Source organism: Narcine bancroftii, chromosome 6 (assembly GCF_036971445.1).
Source record: "Narcine bancroftii isolate sNarBan1 chromosome 6, sNarBan1.hap1, whole genome shotgun sequence".
Lineage (NCBI taxonomy): Eukaryota > Metazoa > Chordata > Chondrichthyes > Torpediniformes > Narcinidae > Narcine > Narcine bancroftii.
Window position 1 is genome coordinate 39,156,701 of NC_091474.1, and position 20,328 is coordinate 39,177,028.

Below are 20,328 nucleotides of genomic sequence, written 5' to 3' on the forward strand. Positions count from 1 at the left end.
AATAGATAGCGAACTGGATACACGGAAGATTGCAATGCTACTTACCACGACAGGACCTAAAGCTCTAAAGGTTTTTAAAACACATTTATTTTTACTGAGGCAGAAGACCAGAGCAAATTCGATAAGGTTATTGAGATGTTTGATGAACATTGTTCACCAAAGAAAAATGAAACCTTCAAGAGGTATGTGTTTCTCTTGTGCATGCAGCTGCAGGTAGAGAGCTTTGATACATTTTTAACAGACTTAAAATTAAAACCAAGAACATGCACTTTTGGATGGCTGCAAGATTCAATGATCCGTGATTAAACTGTGTTCAGAATTAATGATAAGAAACTGAGAGAGAGATTGCTGGAAGAGACAGAGCTTACCTTAGCTGGAGCTGTGATGATATGCCACGCCAGTGAAATAGCTCTGCAGCACACAACTAAATTTGGTGATAGTGTAAAAGCCATTGAAAATGAAGGCATAGTTGTACCCACAGTGTCTTGACACACGCAAACAAAAAATAGGATACAGGAAATAACAAAAAGATGGAGAGACATTCAATTGCAAACGATGTGGCACTAAACATGCACCAAAGCAATGCCCATCTTATGGAAAAGTCTGTAATAATTGCAAAGGGCAGAATCTCTAGGCAGAGCAATGTTTTTCCAAAAGGATACAAGATGAGTAAAAGTGTACACACTATAGAGAAACTACTCTCAGAGGTACACTTTTCGTGGGCATGGTAGTGCAAGAAGTGAACAGTGAAAAACAGGATAAGTGGACTGTGTCATTGCATACAAATGGAACAAATATTCCTTTCGAGCTGGACAAGGGGGCAAAGGCCAATTTGATCTATGAACACATCAGGGCAATGAAGATAAACCCGTGCATCTATACAAATCCTGTACTGCTCAAAGTGTACAATGGACAGAACATCAACACAAAAGGTACATGTAAACTCAAGATGAAAGTTAAAGATAAAGAGCACCACCTTAGGTTCACAGTAGTCCCAGATGGACATTATTCACTGCTTGGTGACAAAGCATGTGAAAACTTAAGTCAAGAGGGTGTACCACATTAACAGTGACAATGCACAGGACAGCATAGATCAATTTTCAGACATCTACAAGGGGGTTTGGAGTTCTACGATTCATCTAGAAGATACAGTTAAAGGATGACGCACATCCAGTATTGCATCCCCTGAGGTGAGTTCCAGTGCCACTAAAAGAAAAGCTCAAGCAGGAACTCAACTGAATGATGGCACTAGGGGTCACGAAGAAAGTGGAGGAGCCCACAGAATGGGTGAATTCAATGTGTGTGTCTAAAAGAACTGTCAACTACGTATGTGCATAGACCCAAAAAACTTGAATGCCAATAATAAAGAGGGAACATTATCAGATTCCAACCAGGGATGAAATTACAAGCGAGATGACCAGTGAAAAGTTTTACACTAAATTGGATGCATCCCAGGGCTTTTGGGAGATAAAACTGCACGAAGATAGCACAAAATACGGTACATTAAATACACCATTTGGATGATATTCCTGTCTGAAGATGCCTTTTGGAATTTCATCAGCTCCAGAAGTGTTCCACAGGACAACGGAGCACATCATTGAAGACATAAATAGGGTATGTGTGTACATGAATGACCTGATCCTACGGGGATCCACCCAAAAACAACACAAGCAGAGGTTTATCAAAGTGCTACATCACATTCAGAAGTATGGATTAAAGTTAAACAGAGAAAAATGTCAATTTTGTGTGAAGGGAGTCACCTTTCTGGCAGATAAACTGTCAGAGGCAGGTGTGGAACCAGACAAGTCAGCAAGAAGCTTAGGGCCATTGAAACAACATGCTATAGTGAGACTCAGAAATTCTAACACATGGGACAAAAAGGCCACTGTTCTGGAGGAAGTAAATCCAAGATCCACCACTGTCAGAACAGAGGAGGGTCAAATACTGAGGAGGAATCAAAGGAGCCTGCTGAAAAGACCAGAGATACTGCAGGAAGAGACAGATGCAGAGGATTCAGCCTACACAGCAACAGAGGTAACAATACCAGTGCTAAATTGTAATGGACCAGAAGAACCAATACAAGCACCTGTGTTAAGAAGATCCACATGAGTTGTCAAGGCACCTGACAGACTGAATCTCTAGAAGAAAATGAACTGCACACTTAAAGGTTTGTGCTGTTGATGTTCGTGTTACATTTGTGTTGAACTTTACATTGAAAGAATACTGTATTAATATATCATGTTAGATTAAACACATCAAGGAAAGGGGATGTTGTGATAAAATGCTACCACCAGGAGGAGTCAGAAATGGAGTATATGGCATCTTGGGAAAGCTGTTGCATCTTGGGTAGATTCAAGATGGATGCCTCCACATGAGGACCTGTCTGTGTGTGTTCTGTTCTTAATGTTGTTTGCTTAGTTAATTAATCTAGATATTTAAAAATAACTCATTTCTTTATTGTAAGGAAAAAATATCTCACACTTTATCAGAATAATTACCTTTGTTTCACTCACATTTAGCTGCTACTTTGACCATTCTAGTTTCCCTTTCTCTTGGGGATGGTGAGAGGGTCCACATCTGAAATAGTAACTGTTTCCCTTTCTCTACCTCACCTGCATAGTGTTTACACCATTTTCTGTTTTTATATTATGTTAATTCCATTTTTCTTGTAAAAGCTAGCACAAGTCTAGCCTGCTGATGTGTCCTACCAACTTGCAATAACAACAAATTACCCAGACCAATGCACTTTACATGCTGCCACTAGCTATTATAACTTGCTCTATTATAGACATTCCCTTTGTTCTAATCATCCCTCCCCATCCAGTCCCAATCAAGAAGGTCAAGCAGGGGAATGCATAGAGAATCCACGGACACCTGTGTGACACCAACAACATGAGACACATGGCAGGGTGTTCAAACGATAACTGACAAATTGTCAACCCTGTGGGTCAGCAACAATTATGCCTGCCTTCCTTGCAGGTCAAACACTTTTTAGTAATGATTTGATGAGAAAAGCAATGTTACACCAAAGAAAGCTTTGTTTCCCCCTGAAGAATAGACATCTTGAGGATTCACGTGATGGAGCTGTCGGGTAAGACCAGCCCTCTCCAGAAAAAAAGTTAGGAAAAGGCAAAGCTCAAAAAATATAAAATATAAGAAATAGAAGATAAAGTTACAGAGAAGAGAAAGATGGCACCCAGGAAGGAGAAAGTAAAAACAACAGAAAAAAAAAGTCACCAGAGAAGAAAGAAGAAGGCCTTACCTGCATGAAGGAACAGGGAGGGTGGTGGCGAGGAGCGCCCGATACCAGAGGTTGGTGCCTCCCCTGCAGTCTCAACCTCCCGACCGGTGGACTTCAAAAATGGCTCTCAGAGCCAAACAAAAGTGCACAATCAAAGGAAAAAGAAAACATCGACAGGGGTGGGGGATGTGCTCAGCAGAGGAGCGGGCAGTGACAATGCCACCAGTTGAGGGACCCCCGACGCCAGGGCACTCAGCTGGAGGATAAGGATGGTAGCAGGGGAGGGAATGAGGAAACAAACAAGGGAGAAAGATGGCAGGGTGATCGACAAGAAGATCAATGGCAGGAGGCCCAACAGACGGGTAACCCAGGACAGAAGGACCAACAGCAAGAGGCCCAGCAAGAGGAGGCCCGACAAAGACATGTAAGCAACTCAACAGTAAAAACAGAAGAGACACAGATACAAAGAAGAAGACGTCACAAACACAGGTACAGACACAGAATAAGAAGAAGACCAAGATCTTCACAGAGAAATAGAAGGTAAAACAGATGAACAGAATATAGACAAAAGCTTTTTTGAAGAACAAATGAGATAATTAAAAGAATGGTTATCATTAGAATTTAGTGCAATTAAAAGAAAAATGAAAAGAACAGAAGATAAAATGCAAAGTTTAGAACTGGTCATGACAGAAATAGGGAAAAGAGAAGAAAATGTTGAGGAATGAGAAACTGCTATAGAATTGGAAGTAAATGATATAAGAGAAAAATTGGTCTGGGTAATTTGTTGTTATTGCAAGTTGGTAGGACCCATCAATGGTGCATGGAAATTGGGAGAGGGAATAACTATCATTGCAAATCAATTGACACTTGAGAGCAAGATCGCAATCCAAATGGAAAGGGGAGTTGTGGTTACCCGGCAAATGATAAGGGGAAACTCAGAGAGAGGGGGCGGGGAAGCATTTGGGGTTAAGGTATTATTGGGTGTGGGAATTGAGTATTTTGTTTTAAATGTGTTTTCATACATTGAGTTTAAAAAGGGAAAACTAAGAGATGAAAATGGGAAAAAGAGGGATGGATGTGGTGAGGAAGCGGGAAAGAGGTGTAAGCAAGATACAAGATGGCCACGTTGACTATAAACATTAATGGAATACAAAATCAAATTAAAAGAGGCTACTAAATTTACTGAAGAAAGAAAAAATAGAAAAAGCATTTGTGCAGGAAACGAATCTAACTGAAGTGGAACATAACAAATTAAAGAGAGACTGGGTAGGAGACGCAGCGGCAGCATCATATAATTCAAAAGCTCGAGGTGTAGCTATATTAGTTAACAAAAATGTACAAATCAAAGTAGAGGAGGAAATAATAGAACCAGCAGGGAGGTATATAATGATAAAAGTGCCAGATATACTCAGAATTTTGGAATTTGCTCAATATATATGCACCTAATGAGGAGGATCAAAAGTTTATGCCGGATATTATTTTTGAAGATTGCAGACACACAAGGAAATATATTGATAGGAGGGGATTTTAACCTTAATTTGATTCCAATGTTGGATAAAACTGGACAAAAGACAAGCAAAAAGAATAAACTAGCCAAATTTATGGTTAAATCAATGCAAAAAATGAAACTTATGGATATATGGAGAAGACAACACCCAAGAGAGAAGGAATATTCATATTATTCAAGTAGGCATAAAACATACTCAAGGATTGATATGTTTTTGTTGTCAGCCCATATTCAAGGGAGAGTTAGGACACTGAGTATAAAGCTAGACTACTATCAGATCATTCACCCCTGTTATTAGCAATATAACTGGAGGACATCCAGATGGAGGTTAAACACCATGCTACTTAAAAGGCAGGAATTTTGAGAGTTTATTGAATGCCAAATTAAAACATATTTTGAAATAAACACAGAATCAATGAAAGACAATTTTATATTATGGGTCGCAATGAAAGCCTTCATTAGAGGACAGATAATAAGTTATGTAACTAAGATGAAAAAGGATTATAATCGGGAAATAGAGCAGTTGGAAAGGGAGATAATAAGAACAGAAAAGGTACTAGTAAAAAGAGATGAGATAATGAAAAAGAGAGAATTGGTGGACAAAAAAAATAAAATATAAAACATTACAAATTATAAGGTGGAGAAGAAAATAATGAAAACAAAGCAAAAGTTTACGAACTGGGAGAAAAAAAACACAAAATATTGGCATGGCAACTTAAAACAGAACAAGCTAAAAGAACTGTATTGGCATCAAGGAAAAAGGACAAACAAATTACATATAATCCAACAGAGATTAATGAAAACTTTAAGGAATTTTATGAACAATTATACCAAACTGAGAATGAGGGGCAAGATGATAAAATAGAGGAGTTTTTAGCTAAATTTGAACTGCCAAAGTTGAAAGAAGAGGAACAAAACAAACTGATAAAACCATTTGAAGTACAGGAAGTACAGGATACATTTAAAAAGCTGCCAGACAATAAAACACCAGGAGAGGATGGTTATTAATTCCTCCTCTCCTGGAAGTAATGAATCAGGTAGAAGAAACACAAAACTTGCCAGACTCATGTAAGACAGCAATAATTACAGTAATACCAAAGATGGGGGAGGATCCATTAACACCAGCATCATATAGACCTATATCTCTACTCAACTCAGATAAAATAGTGAAATTATTAGCAAACAGATTGGCCAAATGTGTACCAAAAATAGTAAAACAAGATCAAACTGGATTTATTAAGAAAAGACGAACAGCGGATAACGTCTGTAAACTTATTAATCTAATTCATGCAGTTCAAGGAAGTGAAAAACTAACAGTAGCTGTTGCTTTAGATGCAGAAAAAGCCTTTGACAGAGTGGAGTGTAACTACTTATTTAAAATATTACAGAAGTTTAAACTTCCAGGAAAATATATTAATTGGATTAAAGCATTGTAAAATGGACCATTGGCGAAGGTAGCAGTAAATGGATATGTATCAAACCGATTTAAATTAAGTAGGTCAACTAGACAGGATGTCCATTATCCCCCTCATTGTTTGCCTTAGCAATAGAACCTTTGGCAGAGCTAGAAGAATCAAAAATAAAATAAAAGGGAAAAAAAATAAAGGAGAAGGAGTATAAAATTAGCTTATTTGTAGATGACATCAACAGAGATATCAATAAAAGAATTACATAAGAAATTAAAGGAATATGGAGAAATATCAGGGTATAAGATCAATGCAAAGAAAAGTGAAGAGATGTCAATGAGCAATACAGATTATACAGAATTTTAAAAAGAATCACCGTTTAAATGGCAAGCACAAGCAATCCGATACCTAGGTATCAGGCTAGATAATAACTTAAGCAACTTGTACAAACTAAATTATCAGTCACTAATAAAGAATTTGCAGGAAGACTTTGAACATTGGAAAAAATTACCACTAACTTTGATAGGGAGGGCAAACTGCATTAAAATGAACGTGTTCTCAAGGATACAATACTTATTTCAAACGTTCCCTTAACAGAAATATTATTTAATAAACTTAAGAGAATAATAAGGAACATTTTGTGGAAAGGGAGGAAACCGAGGGTAGCATTAAATAACTTACTAGAGAGGTATAACCAAGGTGGTTTGCAGTTACCAAACTTTAGAAACTATTATAGATTAAGGTATTTATCAGATGTTTACCAGACAAGGGAAAAACCAGACTGGACTAAGATGGAACTAGATAAAATAGGGGAGAACGTACCCAAACATATACTTTATAAGTGGGATGAAAAGTTGGTGCAATATAAAAGGTCAGAAGTATTGCATCATTTACTTAATATATGGAAGAAGATCCACTTAGAAAGGAAAAAAATGAATTACCAAACACCAAAATTGTTATTGATGCAAAATCCACTAATCACTTTCACAATAGATAACCTTTGCTTTAGAGAATGGGAGAGAAAAGGAATCAAAAGAATAGAAAATTGTTTTTTGGTAAATAATTTATTAACATTTGAACAGTTGAAGTACACATATGGAATAACTCATGGTACAATGTTTGCATATCATCAACTGAAAGCTTATTTAAAGGATAAATTGGGAAACAGATTGAGATTACCAGAAGGAAGCAGCTTTGAATATGTGATTATAAACACAATGATAATTAAAAGATTTATAACGAGCATGTACATTAAGCTGCAAGATAAGGAAAATGATGAAATAAGCTATAAACCCAAACAAAAGTGGGAAAATGTTTTAAACATAAAGAATAAACCATGGGAAAAGTTATGTTCTGGACTATGAAGAATACAATAAACACAAGGTTACGTATGTTGCCGTATAATTGGTTACACAGCTTTTATATCTCTCCTCAAAAATTAAAAGAATGGGATCCAACATTATCAGATAGATGTTTTCGCTGTAAGAAGGAAATGGGAACAACAATACATGCAATTTGGGCATGTACGAAAGTAAATACATTTTGGGAAGAACTAAATCAGATATTAAATAAAATCACAAAAAATAACATCAAAAAATCCAGAGATCTTTCTTTTAAGTAACATAAGAAGTAAAGAATTAGGCCTCAAATTGGATAAATTGCAAAACAGATTCATTATGATAGCCTTAGCTGTAGAAAAAAAATGTATAATGTCAACTTGGAAAATGGAAGAGAGCCTGAGAATACAGCAATGGTACATGGAAATGAATAAATGTATTCCATTGGAAAAAATAACATATAGTTTAAAAAAATAAAATCACATTGTTTGAACAAATTTGGGAACCTTACATGGAACATTACAGAGAGCACTTGCCTTGGACCTCCATCCCCTAAAATGATAAGACAAAACGACTTGATTCAGTGTTTAACAAATAGATGACGCATTTTTCTTGTTTATTTTCATTTGTGTGAAGCTATTGTTTTAAGGTTTTATTGTATTGTATATGTTGAATATTTATGGGTTTTGGAGGGGGTTGGGAAGAGGGGAGGGAGGGAAAGGGGGGAAAAGGGAGAAAATGCCACTGTGTATATTTAATGAGAAACATTTGTACATATTTTGTTTGATATGGTTCACATTGTGAAAAATAAAAATTATATTAAAAAAAATAGGCATCCTGCAGAGCCATGATTGAGGTGAGGATGATCCCATTCAGGGTGAACCCACACATAGCAGCAGGACCATCATACTTTTTTGGGTACTGAAGGACTGTGTGGTCCAACTGAAGGAGGGCCTAACGGACATCTTTCAACATCTCACTGTACAGGTAGTCCTGTGGTTCGAAGACACATTGTGCCGTTCATCTGTGGACACAAAGGTGACTTTGCAGTCCAAGTCTGGAAATGCAGAACAATGGGGACACCGAAAGTCCATTTTTGTAATAACTGTGGCTGCTGCTTTTTTTCATCATTCACTGTTTTCCATCAGTTTTTGGCAGTGTCTGTCTTCAAATCTGGAGTAGGCTTCATAGCAGAGGGCTTACCAGCGAGTTCTGTCAGCAGCTGCAGCTTCTAGTTCCCTTGGCTGGATGTCACATTAGCATAGAGTTTCCTTCACAGCGCCTTTATAGTGCCTGCATGGACAACCTGAGGTCTCCTTTCAGACTCCAGTTCACCACAGAGCAGCTAGCGAGCCAAATGGTGATCCTACATTCTGATGATATATCCCACCCTCTGCATCTGGGCTCTGATGATCAGGGACTCAATGCTGGTGACTTTGTGTGATCCAAGACCTTCAAATTGGAGACAAGATCGTGCCAACGGGTGCCAAGGATAGCATGGTAAATATTGTAGTACAGCTACAGGTTGGCATTGTAGGTATGATGTTGTGGCTTCACAGAGTCATGCCTAAAGAATGATGTCATTAGGGGCTGAATGTCCAAGGATACAGTTCATTGAAAAGCAGCTAAGCTGCTTCAGGAAGAAGTCAGGAGAATTCAAAACAGTCTTCATCGAGAGCTCAGTAGTGTAGAGTGTCATGAATTTCAAATTCCTGAGTGTCAATAGCTCCAAGGATCTGGTGTGCAGCCTCCATGTCTATGCAATTACAAAGAAGATTTACCAACAGCTATATTTTGTGAAGTGTTTGAGAAGATTCAGTGCATCACCGAAGACTCTCAAAATCTTCTGCATGGAGAGCATTCTGGTTGGTTGCATCACCATCTGGCAAGATACCAATGCTCAGGACAAGAAAAAATTCTAGAGGGTTGTTAACTTGGCCTGAAATATCACAGGCACTAGACTTCAATCCTGTCGTGTGCGTCGAAAGAACCAGACTTGTTGATCCAAACCAAGGTTTTTAATTAACTAAAAGACTGGAGCATATCACAAGTAGGTCAACCAGCCAGACCTGGTATGGCTAGGAACAATCCTTTAAGACCTGCCAGTAGGTGTGGCTACACTGTCAGCCAATCAAAGTCATCCTACACTACCATCTGTACATATACACATTGGTGATAGAATCTGTACTATCACAAATCCATTGAGGACATCAACAAGAGGCAGTATCTGAAGAAAGCAGCCTCTATCCTCAAGGAACCCCACCACTCAAGCCATGCCCTCTTCACTCTGCTGCCATCAGGAAAAAGATACAGGAATGTAAAGACGAGCAATCAGCGACACAAGGATAGCTTTTTCCCTGCTGCCATTGTTGTATTGAAATTGCTGCTTCCCATTGCAAAGAACACAGCACACAGAAATGATACAGTTAACTCTTTATTGGACACCAAGTTAACCTGAGAGAACCCTTACTGCTTTTAGCCTCGAAAGCAGTCTCCGGGGGGGTTTCCGTCCAACAAAGGGATGCATCAACTTTTATACACTTGAGTAAACTAGTCGAACTAAAAGATTATATCATTAGTGTGCATATAAGGTAAGTAATACCCCTTGTTGCCCCCTATCCTATATCCCTGTATCAAGGTTGAATAACAAGAACACCGAGTTACATTTACTCCACATTCAGCAAAAACGTGCATTCATTATCTACACTGCCTGCATTGCAAAGCCATGGTGGCTTAAGAAGGTTGTATCAGTCTGTATCATATTCATGGTGCCTCCTCTTAATCTCTCAGACATGAGGCTTCCATTTTGTGTTTTAATTGACTGTGATAGTACAGATCTATCACCAATGTATATAGTGTATATAGTTACTGTATCTAGACTGTGCTTACAGCGATTGGCTGAGAGCTAAGCCACGCCTACTGTCTGGGCCTTAAAGGGTTGTGTCCCTAGCCAGGTCGGATCATTCCGGACTGGTCGGCCACCTGTGAAGAGCTCCTGTTTTTTGCTAATAAAAGCCTTGGTTTGGATCAACAAGTCTTTGGTTCTTTCGACAAGCTCTACATTGACTTTAATACTTCCAAATTATTTTAATAATCATTTTAATAGTACATTATCAGATTTCTGAATGATCAATGAACCAAAGACATGTCTTACTTTGTCTTTTTGTGCACTACTTTTATTTATTTTTGTAAGATTGTTTATATGAATGTTTGCATTGTGATGCTGGTACAAAACAATGAATTTTGTGACTTGATTATGGCACTAAATTCTGATTCTAAGTAGGGGGTTGGTAAAGAATACAATTAAATCACAAGAAAGAGTTGACATAGAAAAATAAGGTATTGAATCATTGTAGGTTGAGTTAAGAAAAGAGTAAAAAGATATTGTTGGCAGTTAAAAGACACTATTGGCAGGCCTCCAAACAGTAGCCAGGATGTAGACAACAAATTACATCGCAAATAGAAAAGGTGTTTCAGAAGAGCAATGTTATGTTAGTCACTGGGATTTTAACATGCAGTAAGATTAAGAAAACTACATTGGGACTGGATCTCAAGAGAGAGAATGTCCACAGCTTGTGGCTAAGCCGACCAGTTAAATGGTATTTCCAGATTGGGTATTATGTAATGAACCAGAGATGATAAGGGAGCTGAAGGTAAGGGAACCCTTCAGAGGCAGTGATCATAATATGACAGAATTTTCCCTGAGAGGGAGAAACTAAAATCAGAGGTGTCAGTACACCAGTGGAATAAAGGGGACTACAGAGCTATGAGAGGGGAACTGACAAAAGTTAATTAGAAAGCCACACGAGCATGGAGAACAGCAGAGCAGCAATGGCTGGAGTTTATGTGAGAAATAAGGTAAATGCAGGACAGGTACTATACCAACAAAGAAGAAATATTTGAATAGAAAATTGACACAACTGGGATTGATAAGAAAAGTCAAATCCAAAGGCAAAAGAAAAGGCATACAAGGAAGCAAAAAAAATTAGTGGGAAGATAAAGCACTGGAACGCTTTTAAAAGCATGCAGAAGACAACTAGGGTCATTAAAAAAGAGACAATTAACTGAAAGGAAGCCAGAAAATAGTATCAAAAATCACTAAAAAGCAAAAAAAGAGGCAAAAGACCAAAAAAAGGAGGCAAGAGTAGATATAGGACTGATAGAGTGTGGTGGATCCCACCACCTATTCCAATTCCACTGCTTTCCATGCTCCTGTAATGTCTGTAATTGCACATCTTCCTGTCTGTTTCAGCAGTGAATCTGAGCTCCAGGCATCCAAATTACCCTCCTCAGCTCCAGGTTTCAAACCAAAGTTGTTAATGCCCAAGCCCCTTCAGGGACTTTGCTTGCCACCACCACCCTTCAAATCCTGGTCCTGATACCTGGTTCCCACAAACCAGTCACCAGCAACCCATGGGCAGCCAGCAGCATAGAAGTTCTTGTTAGTCTGCTGCTGTAGTCTTCTACTCTGTAGGGTCCTCTTCTTCCCAGGCTTCTTCTTCTCGGAGCAATGTTCTCTCACTATGGTTCCCTATGCTGGTTCACTGCCTCCCCAATGTCTGATGATCTGGGCTGCCATGCATGGGTACTGCCAACCTGGACAAAGACCTCAATGAGTTCTCCAGTGTTGAAAAAAAAACACACTGCTGGCCCTGTTTTACAGGCTGTTTATAACCTGTATAAGACTGTTGGTGCAACAAATGGGCAATAGAACGTCTCCACTTCCATCTCCTCTTGGGCACACACCAGTGGTTACACTGCCATTACCGCAGCTGCAGCAGGCCTCTCTCAGTGCAGAACAGTGATCTGGGCTTAGTGGTTCTTCATTGGTTGCAACCCTGACATCATTTGCAAATAAATTGATGGGAAGTGCATATATAGGATTACAATAATTGTTAACTATATATCACTTAATTAAACAGTGCACATACAAAACACATGTTATTTGTATACTAAGACCATGATTAAATACTCTGACCAAACCATCAGTACAAACATGTATGAACTCCCTGCTCAAGACAGATTTGGCACAACTAATCACATAGAACGATAGAAGACTAAAATATAGAAAACAGGTCATGTACTGATAATTTTCCAGGAAAAAAAACAATGTTACTTTCATTATTTCAATTAATTACCTGGGCCAAGAGTATATGAATAAAATTAAACTAAAATATCGTAAGCAGCCCAAAACATACAAAATCTCTTCCCCAGTAATGTTCCATTACTTGTGATGTTTCTCTTTTGCAGTAATTTGAACTACAATGTAGTCTGTACAATTCTAATTGGCACATCAAAGAATAAAATGCTACTGAAATGGAATTGTACAAAAGTTAAATTCACAGAATCTATTAGTATGTAAGATGAGTGCACTATACTGTTGGAGCTAAATACTCTTTTACATTTCATAGATGCCAGAAATTTCATAAACTAGAAGACACAGTATGCTTAATTACTTACATCAGAAGCTGCATTTTGGAAGATAATTGGATCCCTTTTCTATCCTCACGTGACATCGTATTAAGAATCATGTTCATCTTCCTAATAGCCTGCATTTAGAAACAAACTCAGAGCTAACAACAGATGTTTGTTAACCTTTGGAAAACTTTGGCAATACAATCTTTTAAAATAGAGTTTTACAGCAATGGAAACAGGCCCTAATGTAGAGAATTGTGGCATTGTCAAGGATTCTGGGAAAAGTTGGCCAACATAGAATGCAAATGATTATGGGGCTGTTGCCTTAGAAGTAGAACAAAGAAGCTATGTTCTGTCACGTAACTCACAGTCTGCAGGCTTTTCTGTTGATAAGGAAAGAACATTAGCTGCACAAAAGTCTTCTTCTTTCTTCTTTGGCTTGGCTTCGCGAACGAAGATTTATGGAGGGGTAATGTCCACGTCAGCTGCAGGCTTGTTTGTGGCTGACAAGTCCGATGCGGGACAGGCAGACATGGTTGCAGCGGTTGCAAGGGAAAATTGGTTGGTTGGGGTTGGGTGTTCGGTTTTTCCTCCTTTGTCTTTTGTCAGTGAGGTGGGCTCTGCGGTCTTCTTCAAAGGAGGTTGCTGCCCGCTGAACTGTGAGGCGCCAAGATGCACGGTTTGAGGCGAGATCAGCCCACTGGCAGTGGTCAATGTGGCAGGCACCAAGAGATTTCTTTAGGCAGTCCTTGTACCTTTTCTTTGGTGCACCTCTGTCTCGGTGGCCAGTGGAGAGCTCGCCATATAACACGATCTAGGGAAGGCGATGGTCCTCCATTCTGGAGACGTGACCTACCCAGCGCAGTTGGATCTTCAGCAGTGTGGATTCGATGCTGTCGGCCTCTGCCATCTCAAGTACTTCAATGCTGGAGATGAAGTCGCTCCAATGAATGTTGAGGATGGAGCGGAGACAACGCTGGTGGAAGCATTCCAGGAGCCGTAGGTAATGCCGGTAGAGGACCCATGATTCAGAGCCGAACAGGAGTGTGGGTATGACAACGGCTCTGTATATGCTAATCTTTGTGAGGTTTTTCAGTTGGTTGTTTTTCCAGACTCTTTTGTGTAGTCTTCCAAAGGCGCTATTTGCCTTGGCGAGTCTGTTGTCTATCTCGTTGTCGATCCTTGCATCAGATGAAATTGTACAGCCGAGATAGGTAAACTGGTAGATCGTTTTGAGTTTTGTGTGCCCGAAGGAGATGTGGGGGGGCTGGTAATCATGGTGGGGAGCTGGCTGAAGGAGGACCTCAGTTTTCTTCAGGCTGACTTCCAGGCCAAACATTTAGGCAGTTTCCGCAAAACAGGACGTCAAGCGCTGAGAGCTGGCTCTGAACGGGCAACTAAAGCGGCATCGTCTGCAAAGAGTAGTTCACGGACAAGTTTCTCTTGTGTCTTGGTGTGAGCTTGCAGGCGCCTCAGATTGAAGAGACTGCCAACCGTGCGGTACCGGATGTAAACAGCATCTTCATTGTTGAGGTCTTTCATGGGTTGTTTCAGCATCATGCTGAAGAAGATTGAAAAGAGGGTTGGTGCGAGAATGCAGCCTTGCTTCACGCCATTGTTAATGGAGAAGGGTTCAGAGAGCTCATTGCTGTATCTGACCCGACCTTGTTGGTTTTCGTGCAGTTGGATAACCATGTTGAGGAACTTTGGGGGGCATCCGAGGCACTCTAGTATTTGCCAAAGCCCTTTCCTACTCACGGTGTCGAAGGCTTTGGTGAGGTCAACAAAGGTGATGTAGAGTCCTTTGTTTTGTTCTCTGCACTTTTCTTGGAGCTGTCTGAGGGCAAAGACCATGTCAGTAGTTCCTCTGTTTGCGCGAAAGCTGCACAAAAGTAAGATCATAAGAAATATATTCAACTTAAAACAAATAGAAGTCTTTAAGACTGGACTTCAACTGCCAATATTTCACATAGTAGGGAAGATAAGCAGGAACAGAAAATTACTGAAAGACTTGGCTTGTAGGATAGCTGACAGAAGCAAAAATATTAACTGCCAATTAATCAATTATTTGTGCCCATCACTAAGCATCTTGAGCCAAAAAGCTCAGAGTCACAATGGACGTTGGTCCCAGATTACTATATAAAATCATGTCTGAAACTTGTGCAAACTGAATGAGAGCTCAGTACAGAGCAAGAGTTACTGAACTCTTCCTTATACTTCCTCACTTCCAATGGTGTAACTGAAGCTAAATAAACATACTGCTGTAAGTTTAAATGGTTCTGCTGAGTTTTCTGACAGCGTGGGCTGACTTCCACACTATGGCCCACGGTGTCTTTGAAGGGACTCTTTTGCCTCTCTTTCTCTTATTGTTGGGGGCACCAGGCTATATTACTGACACAACTTTGTGTTCCTTTACAGCAAGCAAAAATTGATGAATTTGTGTATTAATACATGACAATAAAAGAATCTACTTATTTCCTTTGCCTCCATTTGATATGTTCATTTATACCTTTCCTATCCAAGGATCGACAAAGAGATAGACAACAGACTCGCCAAGGCAAATAGTACCTTTGGAAGACTACACAAAAGAGTCTGGAAAAACAACCACCTGAAGAAACACACAAAGATCAGTGTGTACAGAGCGTTGTCATACCCACGCTCCTGTTCAGCTCCGAATCATGGGTCCTCTACCGGCATCACCTACGGCTCCTAGAACGCTTCCATCAGCGCTGTCTCCGCTCCATCCTCAACATTCATTGGAATGACTTCATCACCAACATCGAAGTACTCGAGCTGGCAGAGTCCGCAAGCATCGAATCCATGCTGCTGAAGACCCAACTGCGCTGGGTAGGTCACGTCTCCAGAATGGAGGACCATCGCCTTCCCAAGATCGTGTTATATGGCGAGCTCTCCACTGGCCACGGAGACAGAGGTGCACAAAGAAGAGGTACAAGGACTGCTTAAAGAAATCTCTTGGTGCCTGCCACATTGACCACCCCCAGTGGGCTGATATCGCCTCCAACCGTGCATCTTGGCGCCTCACAGTTCAGCGGGCAGCAACCTCCTTTGAAGAAGACTGCAGAGCCCACCTCACTGACAAAAGACAAAGGAGGAAAAACCCAACACCCAACCCCAACCCACCAATTTTCCCTTGCAACCGCTGCAACCGTGCCTGCCTGTCCCGCATCGGACTTGTCAGTCACCCACGAGCCTGCAGCAGACGTGGACATACCCCTCCATAAATCTTCGTCCGCGAAGCCAAGCCAAAGAAGAAAAATCCACATAACTGTCAAAATGTCTTTTCATAAGTTACATTTTTATCTGTTCTACCATTTCCTCTGGCAGCTTTTTTCACATACCTACCACTGCATTAAAAAGATGCTCCTCAGGTCCCTTTTAAACCTTTCTCCTTTCTGCTTAAGTCTATACCCTCGAGTTTTAGACTTTCTTACCCTGGGAAAAAGGCAATGACTATTTACCTTAACAAAGCCCCTCATGGTTTTATATACCTCTAAAAGGACCTCTCAGCCTCCTGCACTCTTGGAAGAGAACTTCTAGCCTAACGAGTCTCTCCACACAAATAAAGCTCTCTTGTCCCAACATCTCCGTGAATTTTTATTGCACCCTTTCCAGTGTGTTATTTCGAGCTATAAATGAGCAATCACAACCTCATCCAATTTTCTAAGTCTCGTCAATATCTTGTAAAATTGTAACCTGCCATCCCAACTTCTGTACTTGATGCCCCTACCAATGAAGGAGGCATGCCAAATGCCTTCTTCACCTCCCTATATTCTGTGTCATGACTTTCAGGGAACTGCATACCTGTACCCCTAGATTTCTCTGTTCCATGACGTTATCCAGGGCCCCATCATATAGTGTGTAAGTCTTGCTCTGATTAGACTTAACAAAATGTATCACCTGAAAATTATTTAAATTTAATTTACCATTCCTTGGCTCACTTCCCCAAATGATCTAGTTCTTATTGTAAAGATAGATAACATTCTTTACTTTCCACCTCTACCAATTTTGGTGTCATCCACAAACTGACAAACCATGTTAATTACAATGTCACTCAATTTATTAATATGCAGAGAATTAGATACAACAGTGGACCCAGCAGAGATTCCTACTACACACCAGTGGCCAAGGCCTCCAACCTGAAGAGATTTCACTTAGGTCAAAATTTCATTATTTTTTCATTAGGATTTTGAAGACTGGAGTAACTATATCCAATCCCAATCCTCTCCTGTAAATGAATGCAGCTAAAACCCAAATGTCCACTATCGTGACATTGTATTTGATGAGCTGAGCAACCATCCCATACTCTCGTTACCAAAACTGCATTCCTCCACTTTGGTAACCACACATCTCCTCACTTACCTGAGTGAACTTACTGCTCCATGCTTTTTAGCACCTATAGTCAAGAATATTTTAATGGTCTCCTGGACAATGTCCTATGCACCAAAATACTTCATTTAGTGCAAACCTGTGCAACCTGTACCCTAATGAACATCAAGTTCATTAACTCATTCATCTCTATGCTTGGTAAGCAGCTCCTGCTCTAGCAGTATTATGGAATTTTAAATTCATAGTCTTCAAGTCACTCAACAGCCTCTCTAGAATGTGTAGGTCTGTCTAGTTTAGACAGATATTGATTTATACAACTTGATTAAGTTCAGATTTATTTTCATCCAATTGCAAAAGTACAAGATTAGAGTCTCAGATAGTTAGTGTGAGCTGTTCCTTTGGTTGTTCAGCATTCTCACTGCCTGCAAGAAGCTGTTTCTCAGTCTGGTGGTGCTGATGCTCCTTATCTCCTTCCCAACGGAAGTAGTTGAAAGATGCTCTGTGCGAGGATCGAGAGTTTTGTGTGCCCTCTTCACACAATCCCAGAAGATTACATAAATATGGGGGTGGGGGGTAAGGGGAAAAGTTACCCCAGTGATCCTCTCTGTCACTTATATCGTCCTGTGGATTGACCTCCAATCGAGTTGTCAACAGCATTGTGATGCACTCCACCAGGACACTCACAGTAAAGCTCCTGTAGAAGGTTGACATGATCATGGCCAGTAGCATTACTGCTTCAGTCTTCTCAGGAATTGGTCACCGTTGCACCTTCCTAACAAGTGAGATGTGTGTTCATGATAGGTCACATTAAGTGGACTCCAAGGAACCTGGTGCTCTCTACTCTCTCCACTACCGAGCTATTGATGTGTAGTGAAAGGAGTAATTCCTGAAGAACATGATCATCTCCTTCATCTTATTCATGTTGAAACTCAGGTTGTTATTCTCACATCATTTCACGAGATTTTCCACCCCTTCTCTATAGTGCGACTCATAGTTGTGTTGATGTGGTTAATTGTAGTTGTCATTTGCCAACGATGACTCTTTTGGAGCTGGATCTGGTGATGCAGTCGTAGGTCAGTAACATGAACAGGAGTGGGCTGAGCACACAGCCTTGTAGTGCCCCTGTGCTCAGAGTAACTAGGACCTGGAAGGAAGATTGATAGTGATCTTCGACACATGTCCTCCAATACTATGTAATAATCACATTCCTTAAATTCTGGCCTTCTGCACATCAGCTATTAAACACTCCACAATTGGTATATATGTCTTCAGTTACCCTTGCACTGGAACTCGCGTCCTGAAGGTTCCCTCCTCTTCCCTGTTACAATGCTCTTAAATATGCCTCCCTAATAAGCTTTGGATCTCATATTTCTTTGTGATTTAGTAGCAATTTTTGCCTGATAGCAATGTTTCTATGAAGCATCTTGAGTCATTTTTATTTCAGCAAAAATACCAATTTTCCCCTGCTAATCCCATTACCCTTCCTATTTCTCCTTCTTGGTTTTTAAATTTATCTATTTACCACTGAAATCAATTATCACAATTAGCATGCAACTATATTTGTACATCACTTTCAGAAAATTCTAACTCATTAAAGCATACTCACACTGAAACAAGACTTAAACTGAACTGTGAGATCTATGAAATTGTTCAGGCTTGGGAGATCATTTGACTTTTTTTGTCCATTCCTGTTTATCGTCAAACTTTGCGGTCAGTCCTCTGCAGACTGGATTGGGTATTATATTTCTCAATTACCTTTTTGAAAGCCTTGATTGACTCTGCTTCCATTATCCTTTCAGACAGCAAATTCCAGGTCATTATACTTTCGATATAAAAATGCTCATTATTATTTTGCCTATTATTCCCTTCTGCTCTGCAACCTATCCAATTTCTTTCTTGGGTCTTTTGCTCAATATTGCTGCCAAGAAACAACATCACGGCATCCCCAATCCTCATCATTACACCAAGTCTCATTAATATACCTTTTTTTAGTTTAGAGATTCTGGCTAATAAATATATAATGTAACAATTTCTGTCTATTGTATCTTACCTCTTCTTGAATGTAAACATTAACATGATCATCAGTCACTAGAGAGCCTATGCGATGGAGAAACATATCAAGCACCTGACATCTTCCTGTTGGAATAAATAATATTAAATGCACATTCTGAACACTCCAGAGACTTAAAGACTCTACAAGTCACCATAACTACCCTGAGATCCCTTTTTGATTTTACTCTTTAAAAAGGCACTTGAAATTGAATAAGGGATTCTTTTTTTTAAACTTTATTTAAGATTTTATAACATGAATAACATATAGGATTACATTAAAAAAAATTAAGAATAAAATAATAAAATTACAATACAGTATCAGTAATCTAAATAAACTATACCCTCCCCAATAATTATTACACATTAATAACCCAACTCAAATTAGTCCAACCCCCCCTTTCCCCCCCAAAAATAAAGAGTGAAGAATTAATAAAGTTAATAATATATGTGAGGAAAAAAACCCACTTACAAAAAAAAATAACTGATTAAAATACTAACAAAAAGAAAAGTAATTAATACTAAGATATCAGACTTAAAAAACATATTTAAATCAAGCTTAAATGCATATATTTAACAAACGGAGTTAAGATGAAACATATATTTAATTCAAACTTAATATAAAAAAATTAGTAAAGTTAGTAACATTATCTATCAAAAATTCTTAAACAATAATCAATTCTTAAAAAAAATTGTAGCATGAAAAAGATGAAAAAAAACTCTCTATAGAGATAAACCTTCACCAAATATCAACTAACTTCACATCTATCATCATATAGTCACATAAACCACCATCTTCAAACAAAATTCAAACCTCATTAAGCATTGTACAATTCAATTTTAGTACTCTTCCACCATTTTTCCCTTTTACTCTTGAATAGTTATCCAATAAAAGCTCCAATACCACATTTAAATATCCCCAATCATTACGTTAAAATTCAGATATCCAAATAATAAAAACACATCTACAACGAAATCTATTATCTTCAACAAATGGAGCACAAACCACAAACAAAATTCAAGCCT

General features: G+C 39.2%; 1 protein-coding gene across 8 annotated transcripts in view; it reads right to left on the bottom strand.

Moving 5' to 3' along the window:
- Positions 1 to 20,328, bottom strand: part of sycp2 (synaptonemal complex protein 2) — a 328,877-nt gene that overhangs the window by 249,095 nt on the left and 59,454 nt on the right. For all 8 annotated transcript variants that reach the window (XM_069884683.1, XM_069884685.1, XM_069884690.1 and 5 more), the window contains 2 exons: positions 19,304 to 19,389; positions 12,952 to 13,040 (listed from right to left, as the gene is read on the bottom strand). In XM_069884683.1, coding sequence (XP_069740784.1) covers positions 12,952 to 13,040; positions 19,304 to 19,389 — 175 coding nt within the window. The remainder of the gene's footprint in view (positions 1 to 12,951; positions 13,041 to 19,303; positions 19,390 to 20,328) is intronic.